Source organism: Narcine bancroftii, chromosome 1 (assembly GCF_036971445.1).
Source record: "Narcine bancroftii isolate sNarBan1 chromosome 1, sNarBan1.hap1, whole genome shotgun sequence".
NCBI classification, from domain to species: Eukaryota; Metazoa; Chordata; class Chondrichthyes; order Torpediniformes; family Narcinidae; genus Narcine; species Narcine bancroftii.
The window spans coordinates 100,951,425-100,971,414 of NC_091469.1; the positions used below are offsets into that span (position 1 = coordinate 100,951,425).

General features: G+C 42.8%; 1 protein-coding gene across 21 annotated transcripts in view; it reads right to left on the reverse strand.

Moving 5' to 3' along the window:
- The window catches only part of LOC138761686 (uncharacterized), a 155,809-nt gene that overhangs the window by 54,288 nt on the left and 81,531 nt on the right, over positions 1-19,990 (reverse strand). For 20 of the 21 annotated variants that reach the window (XR_011356455.1, XR_011356447.1, XR_011356445.1 and 17 more), the window contains one exon: positions 5,015-5,054. Coding sequence is in view for 12 of the 21 variants with exons in the window: in XM_069934275.1 (XP_069790376.1) it covers positions 5,015-5,054 (40 nt within the window). In the remaining 9 variants the exon portion in view is untranslated. Of the gene's footprint in view, positions 1-5,014; positions 5,055-8,988; positions 9,065-19,990 lie in introns of all 21 variants that reach the window. The other variant, XR_011356460.1, reaches the window with a different exon arrangement.

Below are 19,990 nucleotides of genomic sequence, written 5' to 3' on the forward strand. Positions count from 1 at the left end.
GCTCATGCTGCCCTTATAAAGACGTGCTGAATTTGAATAAAAACAATCGTTAACAACCCTTAATGTGGTGGCTGTGTTTCTTCCACTGCTCACACAGCCACAGTGGTGACCCCGATGAGCCTAGATGTTTTTCTGAACTCAAAACACCATGGATTCAGCAGAGGTTAATGCTGTCTCCATCAAGCTTTCCCCTTTTGGACCCACTGACTGAGTACGTGGTTCGGGCAGTCAGAAGCACAATTTCAACTCCGCAACATCTCCTCAGTCGCCATGATATTCTGTCATGTTGTGAGTGCTCTGGACCAAGATATGGCAGCGAGGGTGGACGACATCATCCACCACCCCCTGGCTATGGGCAAGAATGCCGCCCTCAAAGAGCTGCTGCTTGGAACTTTTGGACTAACTTCCCAGCAACAGGCTTCCAGGCTACTTCACCTAGATGGGGTTGGGGACCAGAGTCCGTTAGCTTTGATAGACAAAATGCTGACCCTAGCGGAAGACTACAAGCCTTGTTTTCTCTTCTGCCAGATATTCCTGGAACAGATGCCGGAGGACATCCAGCTGCTCCTCACAGATGAAGACTTCTCAAACTTGAGGAGAGCAGCAGCCCATGCGGATGCCCTCTGGCACATGAAGAGGGAGAACAAGGCAGCCCTCAATTAGGTGGCACGACCAGGAGCCAGCTGACCACAAGCCACTCCCAAGACCAAGCCAGAGGAGGGCCAGTCAACATGTTTCTACCACCAGCACTGTGGAGTGCAAGCCCGTAAATGCTGCCAGCCCTGTGGGTTTCAGGGAAATGACCAGGCCAGCTGCCATTGATGGCTGTGACGGCTGGCTTCACAAACAGTCTCCTTCATGTGATGGACAGATCCACCAGCCACCAATTCCTGGTGGACATAGGGGCTGAGCTCAGTGTCCTTCCACCCCCCTCCTCCCACACAGTATTAGAGACTTGCACCAGATCTCGAGGACCAACCCTGTGGTCGGCCAACAGCTCCACCATCAGGACCTATGGCACCTACAGGGCACAGATATAGGAGAAGGAGAAGTTCCACTGGAGGTTCGTCCTAGCCTCTGTGGGCACCACGCTGTTAGGGGCTGATTTCCTCAGAGCTCATGGCTTACTGGATGACATGAAGGGCAAAAGGCTGGTCAATGCCTGAACGTTCCACTCCACCTGATTGGACACAGCAGAAGTCCACAGGCCCAAAATCACCGCTGTAGCCGCCGCCAGAGACGAGTTCGATGATACATTCCATGAATTCCCCACTACCTTAGATCCATGGATTAATGCTGCCCTGCCCCAGCATGGGTGCTTCCACCACATTGCCACACAGAGACCCCCACTGCATGCTAGACCCACACATCTGCCACCCAAGAAGCTCCACCAGGCAAAGGAGAAGTTCTCCAGGCTCCAGGAACTGGGAATCGTCCGGTGCTCGTACAGCGCCTGGACATCACCGCTCCATATGGTCCCAAAATCATCCAGGGGCTGGAAACTGTGCGGGGACTACCATCAGTTGAATGACACAACCACCCCGACAGATACCCGGTGCCCTATATACAGGACTTCTCTGCCAACCAGCATGGCACACGGGTCTTCTCCAAAGTGGACCTCACTCGGGGATACCATCAGATCCCGGTGCATCCAGATGACATGGGAAAGATGACCATTATCACCCCTTTCGGCCTCTTTGAGTTCCTGTGTATGCCCTCCGGTGTGAAAAAAGCGGCCCAAATGTTCCAGCGCTTCATTGACACGGTTGAAAAAGACCTGGACTTTGTGTTCATTTACCTGGATGATATTCTCATTGCCAGTCGCAACTGTGATGAACACAAAGCCCACCTCCACACACACTTTGCTCGGCTGGTGGACTTGGCCTCACTGTCAATGCTGCCAAATGCCAGTTTGTCAAGAAGTCCCTCCATTTCCTGGAGCACACCATTTCAATGGCTGGGGCCATGCTGGCACTGGATAAGGTAGGGGGTGTTCAACGATTCCCCAAACCCCCCACCCTGAAAGGCCTCCAAGAGTTCGCGGGGATGGTGAACTTTTACCATCGTTTCATTCCCGGAGCTGCACACACCATGCCCATTGTTCGCACTCATGACCACCAAAGAAAAGATTTTATCGTGGTCAGAGGAGGCGGACAGGGCTTTCATCGCGACAAAGGAGGCTCTAGCCAGTGCCACGCTGCTGGTGCACCCGCAGCCGGAGGCACTCACGGCACTCTCCGTGGACGCCTCAGCTACGGCAGTGGGAGGGTTTCTGGAACAGTGTCTCTATAGACAATGATGCCCGTTGGCCTTTTTCAGCAAGCGGCTGCACACGCCAGAGCTCAAATACAGCACCTTCGACTGGGAGCTCCTGGCAATGTATTTGGCCATCCATCATTTCTGGTACTTCCTCGAGGGCAGGCCATTCACAGTCTTCACGGATCACAAGCCCTTCACTCAAGCACTGGCGATGGCCAAGAATCCGTGGTCCGCCAGACAGCAGCGCCACCTTTCTTATGTATCTGAGTTCATGACAGACATTCGACACAGGGCCAGAAGGACAATGTAGTGGCGGATGCACTCTCCCGTCTGGCCTGGATTATGAGCAATTGGCTCAGACACAGAGGAATGATGCAGAGATGCAGGCCTTGTGGACTGCCATCTCGGGCCTCAAACTCAAGAATGTCTGGGTGTCCAGCAGCCCAGACACATTGCTCTGTGATGTCTCAACAGGCACACTGTGTCCGGTGGTCCCGCTCACTGGAAGGTGAAGGTCTTCAGTCTGATCTACGACCTCTCTCACCCAGCAGTAAAGACAACCGTGCGGATGGTCATGGAGTGGTTTGTGTGGCACGGGCTGAAGAAGAAAGTGGTGGAACTGTACCAGATGCTAGACCTCCAAAGTCCAGCGACACACACATGAGCCACCATCCAGAACTTCAACCCAGTGGTTCGCAGATTCCAACACATCCATGTTGATGTCGTCGGGCCCCTGCTGGTGTCCAAGGAGGTTCGTTACCTCCTCACAATGGTGGATCGGGCTTCAAGGTGGCCGGAGGCCATCCCGGTTAAGGAGGCCTCCATGGAGACGTGCGCTAGGACTCTGGTCAGCCAATGGATCGCCTGTTTCGGAGTCGCGGTCCACATCGTTAGTGACAGAGGGGCACAGTTCATGTCTGCCCTATGGACTCAAAAGGCGAAACTCCTGGGGGTCAAGCTCCATCACACCACAGCATACCATCCACAATCCAACAGGTTGGTGGTGAGGTTCCACAGGCATCTGAAGGCATTGCTTGTGGCCAGGCTCTCCAGACCAGACGGGGCGGTCAAACTACCCTGGGTCCTCCTCCTAAACTGGCTCTGGAAGGCAAGGCCCAAGCGTATTGGCACACAGAGCTGTGGCATCACAAGCAAATGAAAGTTATCATAACATTTTCCCCCTCACCATTAATGATGCTACACAGTAACCCCAGATCTCAGTGGATTGGACTTTTGTGGCCAAAGAGATGTCAGCATTGCGCTGCTCACTCGGGAGGGTTTGGACTTATAGACACGCTGGAAATGTCCCTTCTTCCTGCATCCTGAACAGGCCGCCTCCTTAGCTGAGCAGAGTCATTGAGGGTGCTTCCGCTGGCCGCAGAAGAGGCACCTCGGGTGCCCAATCACAGCGGCGGTGGAGTCATGGCTCGCTATCACGGAGGCCAACTATAATGCCAGGTCCCAACATGGTGGCGCCTGCAATCTGCATGTGGAGGTCCTGTTCTTATTGATAATCTCGACAGTGTTGCGTTGGGCCGAGTCAAGGGTTTTGGCAAGTTGGAAGGCTCTCTTCAACATGGTGGCGCCTGCAATCTGCATGTGGAGGTCCTGTTCTTATCGATAATCTCGACAGTGTTGCGTTGGGCCGAGTCAAGGGTTTTGGCAAGCTGGAAGGCTCTCTTCAGGAGCAGCTTGTCCTCCTCAAGCAGTCGCTTATGAATGTAGTCTGACCTCACTCCAGTCATGCAGGCATCTCAGACCTACTCATCCACACACTGGGCTACAAGCATGGAGGCTATAGCGGTGCCACAGCAGTCTCTCCCCAGGTCATACAGCACTCGGAGGAACTCATCCATGGACTCACCGAGTTGCTGTCTCCTCAAGGCCAGACGGGACTGTGAGTATATTTCGTTCACCCAGGGTCAGTAGGTATTACGAAGTTCAGTCATGGCCTCCAGGTAGGTCATGCAGTTCTGGATCACCAGGTATGTTCAGTGGCCCACTCTTGCTTGGAGGACCTTGAGTTTCTTCTCGTCAGAGTCCACCAGGTCCACTGAGACCGAGGAAGCTTGTGAAGCAGGCGATTCACTGCTCGTACCATTCAGTGGCTCCATGGGTCTGCAGATCGATTTCAAGTCTGTCGGATCTCAGCAGTTTGGCCATCCCATGTGGAAAATTAATGTGTATTAAATTGATACGCACTGTCAGTGACTCCAAAGGGTGAGTGAGGAAAGATAGGCTTTAATACACATTAGATTTCAGCTGGCCCAACTCCATGTGCTCGAATAAATGGAATGTGGTGGGGAGGTAGACCTTTAGGGCCAGGTCACAGGAGGAGAGGTTACAGGAGATCAATTCATCAGTGGGAGGGTCAGCAATTTATTCACCGAACAGTATATACATGTAACCACACATCTGTCTCATATTATTTGTATATTATAGTCTAGCATACTTTCTATTGCACTATTAAGCTGCTCAAGTTGGAAAAAAATTCTCACATGGTTAAGTCAACAATAAAGCATGAATAGAAAATAGAATCAGTAGATAAATTGACCTTAAATTTATCACCTCAAAATGCAATATTCAGCACAAAACTGAAATAGCAGCCTTCATTATATTTTTAGATCCATAAATGGATTGAAATGAACAGTGTGATGACTAACAAACAAGAAGATAATTATCACTATAAATTGAATTCATCCAAATTGCTATATTTCAATGTTGATTTTATTTACAAAATAACTATATTACTTACGATCTTTATTCATTCTCGGAAATGCTTTGTCAGACCTGTACTATAAATGGAAACAAAAATATGAATTAGAAAATGAAATCAAGAACACACTGCTATGAGGATCCACCACACAACAAACCATTTATAAATTAATATAGCCTATATACTTCTATTATTTGTAATATTTTTTATTCCTCTTATGTTAGCTAAGTTTGATATGCATCTATGAATCAATATTTGTTCTGGATTTCAATCATACTGTATAATTGAGATGAGAAGGGCAAGTTGACAATTGTGGCATAGCAACCACCTTTTAAAATCTCAATTTGATTCTTCTGCTTTGGATTGGACAGGCTAAAGTAAAATTCCAACAATCTACTATACAAACATTTAGAAATGTCAATGGTTCAAAATCTGTCCCACCAGGTAAGGTTTGCCACAATCCCCTCATTCACTAGTGCCCCATTTCCCATGCTCATTTCCTACTCACAAGGGAGCTTTTTCCTGCAGCCCTTTTCCACTCGCGTTAGTTCCCATGCTCTCTTTTGATTCACCAGGACCCCAGTTCTTTCATTCCCCTTCGATTCATTAAACTCTAGTTCTCATCTTTCCTCCAGCCCCCCAGGTCTTAGTTCACACTCTGCTTTGTCAGTTTCCATGGTCCCTTCTAACTTGCTGGATCTGCAGTTCCTGCAATCCTTTGAACTTCTTTGGGCCAATACTCTAATCCACATCACAAAGTCCCTAGTGTGCCAGATTATGAGTTTTACGAGATTATCAAATTGTTCAAGTGTCACCATATAATGCGCAACATCTCAAGATTGATCCTAGTGACACAGGATAGCTTGGATGAATAGCAACTTGAGCAATGGTGTAGGATGGAGGATTCCAATTCCTGGATTATTGGAATCATCACAAAGTGGGATTAGAGCAAACCAGTGTACATCTGCCCAGTGTCAAAGTCAAAATCAATATCCTGAGGGTGGATGAGAGAGGGGTTGTAATGTTTGCTACTGTTGTTGCAGAGGGTTTAAACCAATGGTTCTCAACCTTTTTATTTCCATTCACATACCACTTTAAGTAATCTCTTACTAACAGAGCACCTGCAGAACCCTGTGCCATAGGTGTTCTGTGGTTAGTAAGGGATTACTTAAAGTGGTATACGAATAGAAAGAAAAGGTTGAGAACCATTGGTTTAAACTAATATGGCAGGGGAGATGGGAATCAATGAAAGGAAACACAGGGATGTAGAACAGAGTAATATCAAAAACTTAAGAAAAAGTAAAAGAGGAGGGCTGAAAAAGTCTCGGAAGACTTGGAGAATAATTTAAAATGACACCAAAGAAATAAAATTTAACTGTAAAAACACAAGAAACTGAGAAAGATAAAGAACAAGATAAAGTAGAAAGGCCTACCTTGAAGAAGGATCCAGGAGCTGTCCGGAAAATATTGCCCAGGGGAGACAAGCCAAGAGCTGGGGAGATCTTGGACACTGCTGAGCAGAGTCTTCCCAGACAATGGCCACCTGCTACAGTGAAGAAGTTACTCTGCACATGCGCAACTCCTCACGCATGTGCAGAGCACAAAAAAGGGGAAAATTTATAAAAGACTTTAGAGGCTTCCAGCTCTAGTGGACAAGAAGAACCACAAGAAGTACGTTTTGAATATGGAACTATGGCTAAAAATATGGGCAAATGAAAGAATCCTATATATCTACAGCTGAGATAAAAAAATTATATGGAGAATTTCCAGCATTGGATTCTACAATCTTTGGGGGTAACTGAATTTCAAGGAGACATTGACATTGAGAGAGCTCAAAGAGCACTACGGACGAAGCCACAACCAGATCAAAGACTTTGTCTAATACTGATTAAATTTCTTCATTATGAAGTAAGAGAGATGTTGGAACTGGTGGAGAAACAAGCAAAAGAACGAGACACCATTGATTTATAATGGAAGTAAGATTTTATTTTACATTGATATAAGCTTTGATTTGTTGAAAAAGAGAAAATAATTCAGTGCAGTTAAAAATGTATTATGGAAGAAAGATTATGCCTTTGTCTTAAGCTATCCAGTGGTTTTGAAGGTTTTTGTTCCAGATGGGGAAAACAGGCATTTACGGATCCTAATGAGGCAAAGGGGTTTGCGGATTCATTGCCTGAAAGAGAGAGACAAGCAGTAGGCGACACTTGAATGAAAAATACTACTGAATTGTTTTAGTTGTTAATATAGAAATAATTTTGAGGGAGTTTAAGGGAGAGGAGTGTTTTAACCTATAAGTGATCTATATATCATTATAACAACCATAAATGACTAAAAATGTAAAAACATAATGCAACAGGAGACTGAACTGGATTTCAAGTGAGTTAGTTGGGAGAATAGAGCTAACTGCTGTGGATTTATGAGTGCTGTTGTGGTTCTGACCACAACCCAAATAGATCAGGGCTTTAAAGATGCTATATCAACATTGTGCACCTTGTTTTTTTTGGGGGGGAAGGAGGGTTCTATCTTTGTTCTGTTTTATTTCTTTTCTTTTTCCTTTATACACCTAGATTAATCAAGACCATTATGAAATATGTTGCTAATATTACAAGAATGGGAGTGGGAGAGGAAGGATGAATGGTTGAAAGATTTAATAAAGGTAATTGATAGCAGGAAAATTTAATTTTATGAGTATTAACATTAATGGAATACAGAACCAAATAAAACAGAAGAAAATATTAATGTATATGAAAAAAACAAAAGTGGTTATTGCTTTTTTACAAGAAACACATTTGATAGAATAAGAACACAAAAAATTAAAAAGGAATTGGGTTGGAATGGTATTGGCATCTTCATTTAATTCAAAAGCTAGATGTGCGGCAATATTAATACATAAAAAATTACCAGTTAAAATATTACACAACTATAGATACGGTGGGAAGGTATGTAATGATTAATTGTCAAATTTATTCAGAGAATTGGAATTTAATGAATATGTATGCGCCAAATATAGTTGATGGAAAATTTATACAGAATATATTTATACAATTATCCAATGCTAAAGAGAAAATTTTATTCAGAAGAGACTTTAATTTCACCTTGATTAAAAACTAGACAGATCAGGTGATAAACTTATAAAAAGTAGCCAAAACTGCAATAGGTTTAATGTAAGATATGGAACTTATAGATATTTGGAGAAGAACTCATCCAAGTGAAAGGGATTTTTATTTTTTTTTATATAAAACATATTCATGAATAGATATGTTTATAGACTCTGCACAGCTTTGATCCAGAGTTCAAAGAATGAATATCAAGCATGAGTTCTTATCAGATCATTCTCCCCTAATTCTCTCAATTTCATTGGAGGAAGAACAAAAATTAGGTTATAGATGAAGATTCAATACAATATCATTGAAGAGGAAAAACTTTTGTGATTTTATGAGATAACAGATAAACGTTTTTTTAGAAACCAATGGCAACTCAGTAATGAATAAGCTTATAATAAGGAACACTATGAAGACATATTTAAGAGGTCAAATCATAAGTTATACTTCTAAAATAAAGAAAGAACACATGAAATTGGTAGACCAATTGTAAAAAAGAAATATTGAAATTAAAGAAGGAATTACATATACAAAAAAAGATAAGAAAAATTATTAGTCCAGAACAATAATTGTAATGAAGAAAGAAACTGGTCAAGTCACTTACAAGATGCAGGAAATAAATGATAATTTTAAGAACTATTATAAAAAACTATATCAATCATTTTCTCTGAATGATTAAAAAAAGAGGAATATTTACAACAAGTTAAATTACCTATGTTAAATACATATGAAAAATTAGTTATCTAATTCTTTTCCTGAGATAGAAGTTTATGAGATTTTAATGTCATTATGAAACAATAAAGGCCCCAGAGAAGATGGTTCCCCTGGAGTTTTATAAAGAATTTAAGGAATTATTAATTCCTGTATTAATGGGTGCATTAGATCAAATGAAAGAGGCACATGACTTACCAGAATCCTTTAAAACAGAAATAATAAGTTATTCCAAAAAAAGGAAAAGATCTTTTACAGTCTTCTTCTCATTGACCTGTGTACAGATTATAAAATTGTATCTAAGTTTCTATCTTATTGATTAGCTAAATTTTTACCAAAATGAATAAATATGGATCAGACTGGTTTTATTAAAAATATACAATCTGTAGACAATATAATTAAATTTATGTCTAATAAGTATAGCACAGAAAAAAAGAAGCCAGCAGTAGTGGTTGCATTAGACACAGAAAAAGCATTTGATAGATTAGAATAGGATTTTTTATTTAAAGTATTAAAAACATTTGGAATTCTGAATGCTTTTATAAATTGGATAAGAGCATTATATAATCAACCAAAAGCTAAAGTAGCTACAAACAGACAAATACCAAAACCTTTTTTTATTGGGAATATCATCTTAACAAGGATGTCCGTTGTCACCATTTTTATTTGCATTAGCTATAGAATGTTTGGCGGAAACAATTAGAAGAGATAAAGAAATTAAAGGTTTTGAGATAGATAATAAAGAAAATAAAATCATTTTATTTGTGAATGATGTTATAGTTTATTTAACAAAGCTAGAAATATAATTGAATAAATTAAATGTAAGATTAGCAGAATATGGCTTAGTATCTGGTTATAAAGTTAATGTTGATAAAAGTGAAATGATGCCTATGGTTTATATGGACTATACACAAAGTAATAAAAGTTCAAATGGAAAAAATAAGCAATTAAATATTTAGGAATGAAAATTGTTAGAAAATTTGACAATTTATTTAAATTAAATTATTTACCACTATTAAAAAAGATAAAGGATGATTTAAAAAGATGGAAAGATTTATGAATAACTTCAATAGGATGTATAAATTGTATTAAGATGAACATTTTTCCAAGAATACAATATTTGTTTCAATCATTACCCATTTCTATACCAGAAAAGTTTTTCCAAAATTTAAATGTGTATGGGAATTTATTTGCAAAAGTAAAATGCCAAGAATAGCCTTAGAAAAACTAACTTGGAAATTTGAACAAGGAGGACTGAGCTTACCAAATTTTAAAAATTACTATAGAGCAGCTCAGTTAAGATTCTTGTCCTTCTGTTATCAAATTGGTGAAAATCCCTAATGAGTAAAATTGGAGAAACTATTTCAGAGCAATTTTTGTATGTGGAATGGTGAATTACTAAAATGGAAAATAGAAGTATCAGTTTTAAACATTTATTGAAGATATGGAATGGATCCATATGGAGAAAGGAATTAAAAATGATCAAATACCTATAATGATGCAAAGTCTAAATCAACTTATTCCTTGAATTATTTTACAGTTGGTACAGTAAAGGTATACAGAGGTTAAGAATGTTTTTAGGATTTTTAAACTTTTGAATAATCAAAAGAGAAATATGGCATACAAAATAATACAATTTTGGCATATTATCAACTTAAATCATATTTAAAAAAGAAATTAGGTATGAATTTAAGATTTAAAGAGCAAATTCAATTTGAATATTTAATTACAGATATATTTATTGAGAAATTTATTATTAATATGTATATAAAATTGCAAGATTTGATGGGGAATATATAAATTTATATAAATCTGAACAAAGATGGAAAAAAGATTTAAATATACAAATTCAAGAAGAAATATAGTCAAGATTGTGTCAAGAGAGTGTTACAAGTACAATTAATGCTAGATATCAAATGGTTCAATTCAATTTTTTTATATCAATTATATTATACTCCTTATAAATTAAATGGTCTTAACCCCAATCACTCTGATGAATGTTTTCGATGTAATAAGGTAATAGGGACTTTTTAACATTTGGTCTGGTCTTGTGTAAAAGGGGAAGAATTCTGGAAGGATTTGAGTATATTATTAGGACAAATTATGAAGATAAAAATACAAAAAGATCCAAGCATATTTATGCTTGGTAATATATATGAAGTAGATATGAAACTGAAGTTGGAAAAATATCAAATAAAAATGTTTGAGTATAGCAACAGAGGCAGTGAAGAAATATGTAGCAATAATGCGGAAGATGCAAAATTTTGTAATAAAAGATAAATGGAACATTGAAATGCAAAATTGTATACCATTATAAAAAAAGTTATTTATAGTTTGAGGAATCAGATCAGGAATTTTTACAAGATTTGGGAACCATATATGGAATTCATGAATAAAAGTCCATCTACATCCTCTGCATCATCCACTCCTCTCAGTTAATAATTAATAGTTAGAAAATAAAATAACTATGGTAATAATAGTTAATGTATAGATTTAGGTGTTTTTCTTTCTTTCTTTATTTTCTTCGAGGGGTAGGAGAAAGGGGGGGGGGAGAAAATGGAAAAAAATTGTATCATTTTGTATTATGTTGTTTTTATTTTTATTGAGTTAATGTTTGTATTGACATAAATGATAAATAAAATATTCAAAAAATAAAGGGGCCACTCTGCAGTTTAATTCTAAAAAAGCAATTTATGTTTTAAATAAAACATCAACACAGAAGGAGCCGATATGACCTGTTAAAAGCTATCTCCTGGGCGAAGTGGAGATTCCGGATGAAAATCAAAACAACAAAGGACACCTGAGAATTGTGGTAGGGCCTAACTGCCATAATCTGCGACAAAACTAAATCCAGTGCAATAGCAGACAGCAAAGCTTCACTCCCAGAGGAACTCAATGCATTCTAAGCCTGATTGACCATGATAACAGCAAAGAACAACCCCTCCCCACCTCTACATCTCCTGATGATCCCATTCTGTCCATATCTGAGGATGACATGCGTGCTGCCATCAGGAGAGCTTTCGGCTCAGATGAAGTATCTGGCCAAATATTAAAAATCTGTGCTGACCAACTTACCAATGTATTCACAATATATTCAACATCTACTCTGGCAGGATGTGGTACCAACCTGTTTCAAACAGGCATCAATCATATTGGTTCCCAAGAAGGGTGTTGTAACCTGCCTTAATGACTATTGACCAGTAGTACTTACATAAACAGTGACGAGTATTTTGAACAGATGGTGTTGAAGCATATCAGCTCCTGTCTGAGTGGCGACATGGATACATTCCAGTTCACCTATCATAGCAACAGGTCTATGGCAGATGCCATCTCACTGTCTCTACATAAAGCCATGGAATACCTGGACAGTAAAGAAGCATTCATCAGGATGCTCTTTATCGACTACAGTTTGGCATTTAATACCATCATCCTCTCAAAACTGATCAGCAAACTCTACCACCTGGGACACAACACCCCACTGTGAATTGGATCATGGATTTTCTCACCTTCAGACACCATAATCAGTGAGGATTGGTAAGACCATCTCACCACACAATCTCCATCAGTGCTGGAGCACTACAGGGTTGTGTTCTTAGTCCCCCTGGTCTACTCACTTTATACTTACGACTGTGTCGTTTGATACGACAATAACACAATCTACAAATTTTCCGACAATATTACAATAGTGGGTTGTATAAAGAAAGGTGATGAGTCAGCATACAGGAGGGAAATGGAAAACTTGGCTAAATGGGGCACTAACAATATCCTTGCACTCAATCTCACCAAAACCAAGGAGCAGATTGTTGATTTCAGGAAGGGAAAATCAGAGGTATATAATCCAGTGATCAAAGCAAATTTAAGTTCATGGAAGTCACTATCTCAGAGGATCTTTCCTGGACCCAACACACTAATGGCATTGTGTACAAAGGACATTAATGCTACCACCGCCCCTGGAGTTTGTAGAGATTTGGTATGACACCAGAAAGAGTATCAAATTTCTACAGATGTGTGGTGGAAAGTGTGCAGACCGGCTGCATTACAGTCTGAGTGTATTACAGTCATTACCCTTGAGTGTAAAGCCCTCGAAAAAAGTAATGGACACAGCCCAGGACATCATAAGTAAAACCCTCCCCACTGTTGAGAACATCTACAGGGAATGCTGCCATTGGAAAGCAGCAGCAATCATCAAAGATACACACCACCCATCACATGCTCTGTTCTCACTGTTGCCAACAGGAAAGAGGTATAGGTGCCACAAGACTCGCACCAGCAGTTTCAAGAACATCTTCCGCATCCTCCCCCCCCCCCACCCCCACCCCCCACCAGACTCCTCAACAACATATTCAGTTAGGGACTCATTTAAATACTCTTGTGCCCATTATTGTTTTTTTTTATTCTCTCTGTATTACACAGTCAATTTGTTTGCATTCGTTATCTGGTTACAGTTCTTTGTTTGTTTACATGTTTATGCTGTGTATAGTGTTTTTTGCATTACCAATAAGTGGTAAATTCTGCCTCACCCTCAAGAAAAAGAATCTCAGGGTTGTATGTGATGCCATGCATGTACTCTGACAATAAATCTGAATCTGAAAAATCAGAAATGTGAGCCCAAGGTTGGGAACTTCAATATTTACATTTAGGGAGGAGAGACTGGAAGTAAAAGGAGATGGTGCAGCAATGCTCATTAAAGAGGAAACTAAGATGGGGGCATGGCAATGTGAAGGACCTAGACAGACGTGTTTTTGTTGAGCTCTCCATGAAATGTACTAAATACACAGTCAAAACTTGAAAATCAAGATTTATTTTATCAAAAATGGATAAAACTAGCACAAAGAAGCCAAGGCAGTCAAGAATCAATAATGAAGAAGCTCCTATTCAACCGGGAACACCAGGTGAAAGTCTGAAAGGAAGCAGTGCAAACTGGCAACTAGACTGGCAGAATCAAGTAAAACTAGGGAGTTGATTCAAGAACTGAGCATCATCCTGGAAAAAAATGGAGAATTTGACTAACTGATTCATAAATGTTGAAATGGTTAAGAGAGATATGATGGAGAAAATTACTGAAATAAAAGAGATTGTTGAAGAGCTGATGGAGAGAACGGGTTGAGCAGAGTTTTAATTGACAAAAAAGCATGAAAAACTCGAGACATTGGAAAAGAAAGCCAAAGAATGGGAGTTGTATAAACAAGGATTGCTTGTCAAAATTGATCACATGGAGAATGTTTTCAACAAAATATTGTTTGAACTATTGGACTAAAGGAAGGAATCATGGGAAGAGACCCAGTGAACTATTTTAAAAAAATGGATCCCACAGTGTTGGGAGAAGATAAATGTGGAGAAAAACTGCTTATCAAGAGAGCTCACCAAACACTCAGACCCAGAGAGACCAAGGCCAGTTCTGGTGAGACTTTTAAGCTACCAAGAATGGGAGATAATTGTGGGACCGTCTTATGATTACTCTAAGCAGAATAATGGCCTTCCCAAGATTACTCATGAAAAGGTACCATTTTTTCAAGATTTTAGCCTGAACCTGATAAAACAAAGAAAAGTATTTGAAGATGTGAAAAGGCAACTATGCATGAAATACTCAAATAATATATCCTGCTACTTTGAGGAAAAAAAGTAGCGGAACAGAACCTGCAATTTTTCAAGAACAAGAAGGAGATGGAAGACTTCCTGCGAAATTTATAAAGAAAAAAGATCAAGGTTGAAAGAGGAGAAGATTGTGAAAATATTTATAATGGAACTCGGTAAAAATAGTAAAAGATGTATTTTTTAAATTTTTACAAAACTGTCTGGTATTTGTTGTTTAAAAGTAAAGTGTGTAGAAATGCTCACGGTGAGCTCAGTAAAGGGGAGAAAATCTGGGAAAAGTGGTAACAGGGTAGAAACTCCAGTCTAAGGCGAGAATGGTGCTTGGAAAGGATTAGCAAAAAAAAGATGGCAACAAAGGGAGGGGTTCTTCTTCCTCAAGAGATTCCACAGGCTTTTCTTGTGCGTTTTCAGAACTCTACGTATACATCACCAAAGGGTCAGAAACACTATGTGTTTTTCTTAAAGCAGAAGGTGTGGTGGCACACATCCTCATGTTGAACCGGCCCCGCTTGTATCGCCACGTGGCGGGGCAGCCATGGGGAAATGGCATCATCAAAGATTTCTCTCTGACTCCAGCATCCCTTCCAGCACACACCCTGGGGAGCAATTATGTCACTGAGCTCATGCTGCCCTTATAAAGACGTGCTGAATTTGAATAAAAACAGTTGTTAACAATCCTCAACGTGGAGGCTGTGTTTCTCCCACTGTTTACACAGCCACAGTGATGACCCCAATGAACCCAGACATTTTTCTGAACTCAAAACACCATGGATTCAGCAGAGGTTAATGCTTCCCACCTTTTGGACCCACTGACCGAGAACGTGGTTTGGGCAGGCGGAAGCACAATTTCAACTCCGCAACATCTCCTCAGATGCATGATGTTCTATCATGTCACTAGCGCTCTGGACCAAGATACGGCAGCGAGGATGGATGACATCATCAACCACCCCCCGTCTATGGGCAAGTACAGCGCCCTCAAAGACCTGCTGTTTGGAAATTTCGGGTTAACTCCCCAGCAACAGGCTTCCAGGCTCCTTCATCTAGATGGGCTTGAGGACCGTAGTCCATCGGCGCTGATGGATGAAATGCTGGCCCTGGTGAAAGACCACGTCCTGTTTTCTCTTCCGCCAGATATTCCTGGAACAGATGCCGGAGGACATCCAGCTGCTCCTCACAGGTGAAGACTTCTCAAACCTGAGGAGAGCAGCAGCCCATGCGGATGCTCTCTGGTGCACGTAGAGGGAGAACAAGGCAGCCCTCAACCAGGTGGCATGATCAAGGGCCTGTCAACCGCAAGCCACCCCCAAGACCAAGCCAGAGGAGGGCCAATTGACCTGGTGTTTCTACCACCAGCGTGGTGGAGCGCAAGCCCGTAAGTGCTGCCAGGCCTGCAGGTTTCACGGAAATGACTAGGACAGCCGCCGTTGATGGCTGTGACAGCTGGCCACACAAACAGCCTCCTTCATGTGATGGACAGATCCACCAGCCGCCGATTCCTGGTGGACATGGTGGCTGAACTCAGTATCCTTCCTCCCACAACATTAGAGACTTGCACCCGATCTCGAGGCCAACCCTGTGGGCGGCCAACAGCTCCACAATCAGGACACGGATCCAGATCGGGAAGGAGAAGTTCCACTGAAGATTCGTCCTAGCCTCCGTGGGCACCGCACAGTTAGGGGCCGATTTCCTCAGAGCTCACAGTCTACTGGTTGACATGAAGGGCAAAAGGCTGGTCAATGCCTGAATGTTCCACTCCACCCGCCAGGACTCAGCAGAAGCCCGCAGGCCCAAAATTGCCACCATAGCCTCCACCAGGGATGAGTTTGATGAGATGCTCCACAAGTTCCCCACCATCTTAGAGCCACGGTTCAACGCCACCCTGCCCAGCATGGGGTCTTTCACCACATCCCCGCTGCACGCTAGACCCAGACAGCTGCCACCCAAGAAGCTCCAGCAGGCAAAGGAGGAGTTCTCCAGGCTCCAGGAACTGGGAATTGTCTGGCGCTTGGACAGCACCTGGGCATCGCCACTCCATTTGGTCTGTAAATCATCTGAGGGCTGGAGACCATGCAAGGACTACCGTCAGTTGAATGATGCAACCACCCCTGACAGGTACCTGGTGCCCCACATACAGGACTTCTCCGCCAACCAGCACGGCACATGGGTCTTCTCCAAAGTGGACAACGTGCAGCGATATCATTAGATCCTGGTGCATCCAGACAATGTGGGTAAGACGGCCATTATCACCCCTTTCTGCCACTTCGAGTTCCTGCATAAGTCCTTCAGTCTAAAGAATGCGGCCCAAAGGTTCCAATGCCTCATGGACGCGATTGGAAAAGACCTGGACTTTGTGTTCATTTACCTGGACGATATTCTCATTGCCAGTCACAACCGCGATGAACACAAAGCCCATCTCCACACACTCTTTGCCCGGCTGGCAGACTTCGGCCTCACAGTCAATGCGGCCAAATGCCAGGTCGGTAAGGAGTCCCTCCAGTTCCTGGAGCACAACATTTGGGCAGCTGGGACCACACCGGTGCCGGAGAAGGTAGGGGCTGTTCAACGATTCCCCAAACCCTCCACCCTGAAAGGCCTCCAAGAGTTCATGGAGATGGTGAACTTTTATCATCATTTCATCCCTGGATCCGCATGCACCATGCACCCATTGTTCGCACGGGTGGCCACCAAAGAAAAGACTTTATCGTGGTCAGAGGAGGCAGACAGGGCTTTCATCATGACAAAGGAGGCTCAAGCCAGCGCCATGCTGCTTGTGCACCCGCAGCAGAAGGCACACATAGCGCTCTCCGTGGACACCTCAGGTACGGCAGTGGTGGGAGTTTCTGGAACAGTGTCTTGATGGACATTGGTGCCCACTGGCCTTTTTCAGCAAGCATCTGCACCCACCAGAGCTCAAATACAGCGCCTTTGAGCTCCTGGCACTATATTTGGCCATCCGCCATTTCCGGTACTCCCTTGATGGCAGGCCGTTCATAGCCTTATGGATCACAATCCCCTCACTCAAGCACTGGTGATTGCCAAGGATCCATGGTCTGCTAGACAGCAGCGCCACCTTTCGTACATGTCTGAGTTCACGACCGACATCTGACACAGGGCCAGCGAGCACAATGCAGTGGCGGATGCGCCCTCCTGTCCAGCCATCAACACTCTCGCGCCCAGCCTGGATTACGAGCAACTGGCTCAGACACAGAGGAACGATGCGGAGATGCAGGCCCTGTGGACCGCCATCTCAGGCCTCAAACTCAAGGATGTCTGGGTGCCCAGCAGCCCAGACACATTGCTCTGCGACATCTCAACAGGCACGCCGCACCCAGTAGTCCCACAGTACTGGAGGGTGAAGGTCTTCAGTCTGATCCACAACCTCTCTCTCCCGGCGGTAAAGACAAGCATGCGGATGGACATGGAGCAGTTTTTGTGGCATGGACTGAAGAAGGAGGTGGTAGAACTGACTAGGAAATGTACCTGGTGCCAGACCTACAAGGTCCAACGACACATGTGAGCTCCCATCCAGAACTTTGACCCGGCGGTTCGCAGATTCCAACACATCCATGTTGATGTCGTTGGGCCCCTTGCCAGTGTCTGAGGATGCTCACGGAGGTGGATCGGGCCACAGGTAGCCGGAGACTGTCCTGATTAAGGAGGCCTTCGACTCACTGTGTTCTAGGACTCTGGTCAGCCAATGGATCACCCGTTTTGGAATCCCGGCTAACATCACTAACAACAGAGGGGCCCAGTTCACATCTGCCCTGTGGACTCAGATTGCAAAATTGCTGGGGGTCAAGCTCCACCACACCACAGCATACCACCTCCATTCCAACGGGTTATTGGTAAGGTTCCACACGCACCTGAAGGCATCCCTTATGGCTAGGATATCTGGACCAGACTGGGCGGACGAACTACCCTGGGTCCTCCTCAGTATTAGGACGGCACCAAGGAGGACCTGCAGGCTTCAGCAGCAGAGATGGTCTATGGCACACCAATTTCCCTGCCAGGTGAGTTTTTCAGCCCAGACCCTGACACCACAGCCACTGACAAAAACCTGCTGGTGAACCTACGCAGGCAACTGGCCTCCCTAGCTCCCCTACCACCAGCACGCCATGGCACCCAGCTGTTTCAACTCCCCAAAGAGCTTGACTCAGCCCAGTTTGTTTTTGTGCAGAGGGGATTGCAAGGTGCACCACTACAGCGACTGTATGAGGGGCCATACAAAGTCTTGCGCCGGTCCGGCAGAACCAACACCCTGGACGTTGGGGGGAGAGAGGAACTTTTTATGGTGGACCGCTGAAGGCAGCCCATCTGGACTTATCACAGCCAGTGCAGACGGTCATGCCCAAGTGCTGCGGCCAGCCGCCAAAACGACAGGACATGTAGCCGGTTCTGGGGGTTTGTGTGGTGGCGCACATCCTTGTGGTGAACCAGCCCCTCTTGTATCACCACATGGCGGGGCAGCCATGGGGAAATGATGTCGTCAGAGGTTTCTCTCTGACTCAAGCATCCCTTCCAGCGTGCATCCTGGGCAGTGATTATGATGTCACAATACACCAGGTGACTGAGCTCATGCTGCTCTTATAGAGGCGTGCTGAATTGGAATAGAAACAGACCTTAATGACCCACAATGTGGTGGCTGTGTTTCTTCCACTGCTCACGCCGCCACAAAGGATCACTTTATTATTTAAAGAGTGAGAGATTTTACTGTTATAATATTGTTTTAAAGAAGATTATAGATAGAACAATAAAATGTATTAGTTTTAATTTTAATTGTATTAACGAGCTCATGAAGAGAAAACTGGTCTTGGCATACAAAAAATTAAAGGCAGATATAGTCTTTTTACAAGAGGCACATTTTACAAAAGTGGAACATTCAGAATTAAAAAGCAGTTGGGTGGGATAAGTAATATCATTTGGATCAAAGGCAAGAGTCGAGGAGACTTTAATTAATAAACATATACCAATAATAATAGCGAAGAGACTTTAACCGATCAAGCTAGAACATTGGTAATGACACATGCAAAATTTATGCAGAATCATGGACAATTATGAATATTTACACCCCAAATTATGATGATAAAGTCTTTGAGAAGGACATCTTAAAAACCGCAGGTGGAGATACAAAATATATTGATTGGATGTGATTTGAATTTTTGTTTTGTTACAGAATATATAGATATGTTTTTTGGGAGATAAATTGGGAAAGGTTTGTTAGAGTAGGTCACATACAAACACTATAAAACAGATCTTATTTGAAATACTGGAGCTCTGCTAATGCTAGACATATCGAGGCCTCACAGCTTTTGCAAGAGCTTTGAAGAGTGCTCAAGGAACCTCACTAATGGATTATTGTTTACTAAAGGCAACAGATGAAAGATCTTGTCAGAGCCGCAGACGGTCTGAAGAAGAACTGGCTGTTCTAAGAGGGTCATGTGGTCTTGCAAGCAGAGAGAATCAAACAGGCTTTTTCTCAGAGAGAGAGAGAGAGAGAGAGAGAGAGAGAGAGAGAGAGAGAGAGAGAAAGAGAGATCAGTTCTACAGTCAGCAGCAGCAGCAGGGACTGGAACAGGACAAAAGCTTGTGAGTGCTTAGTTCAGCC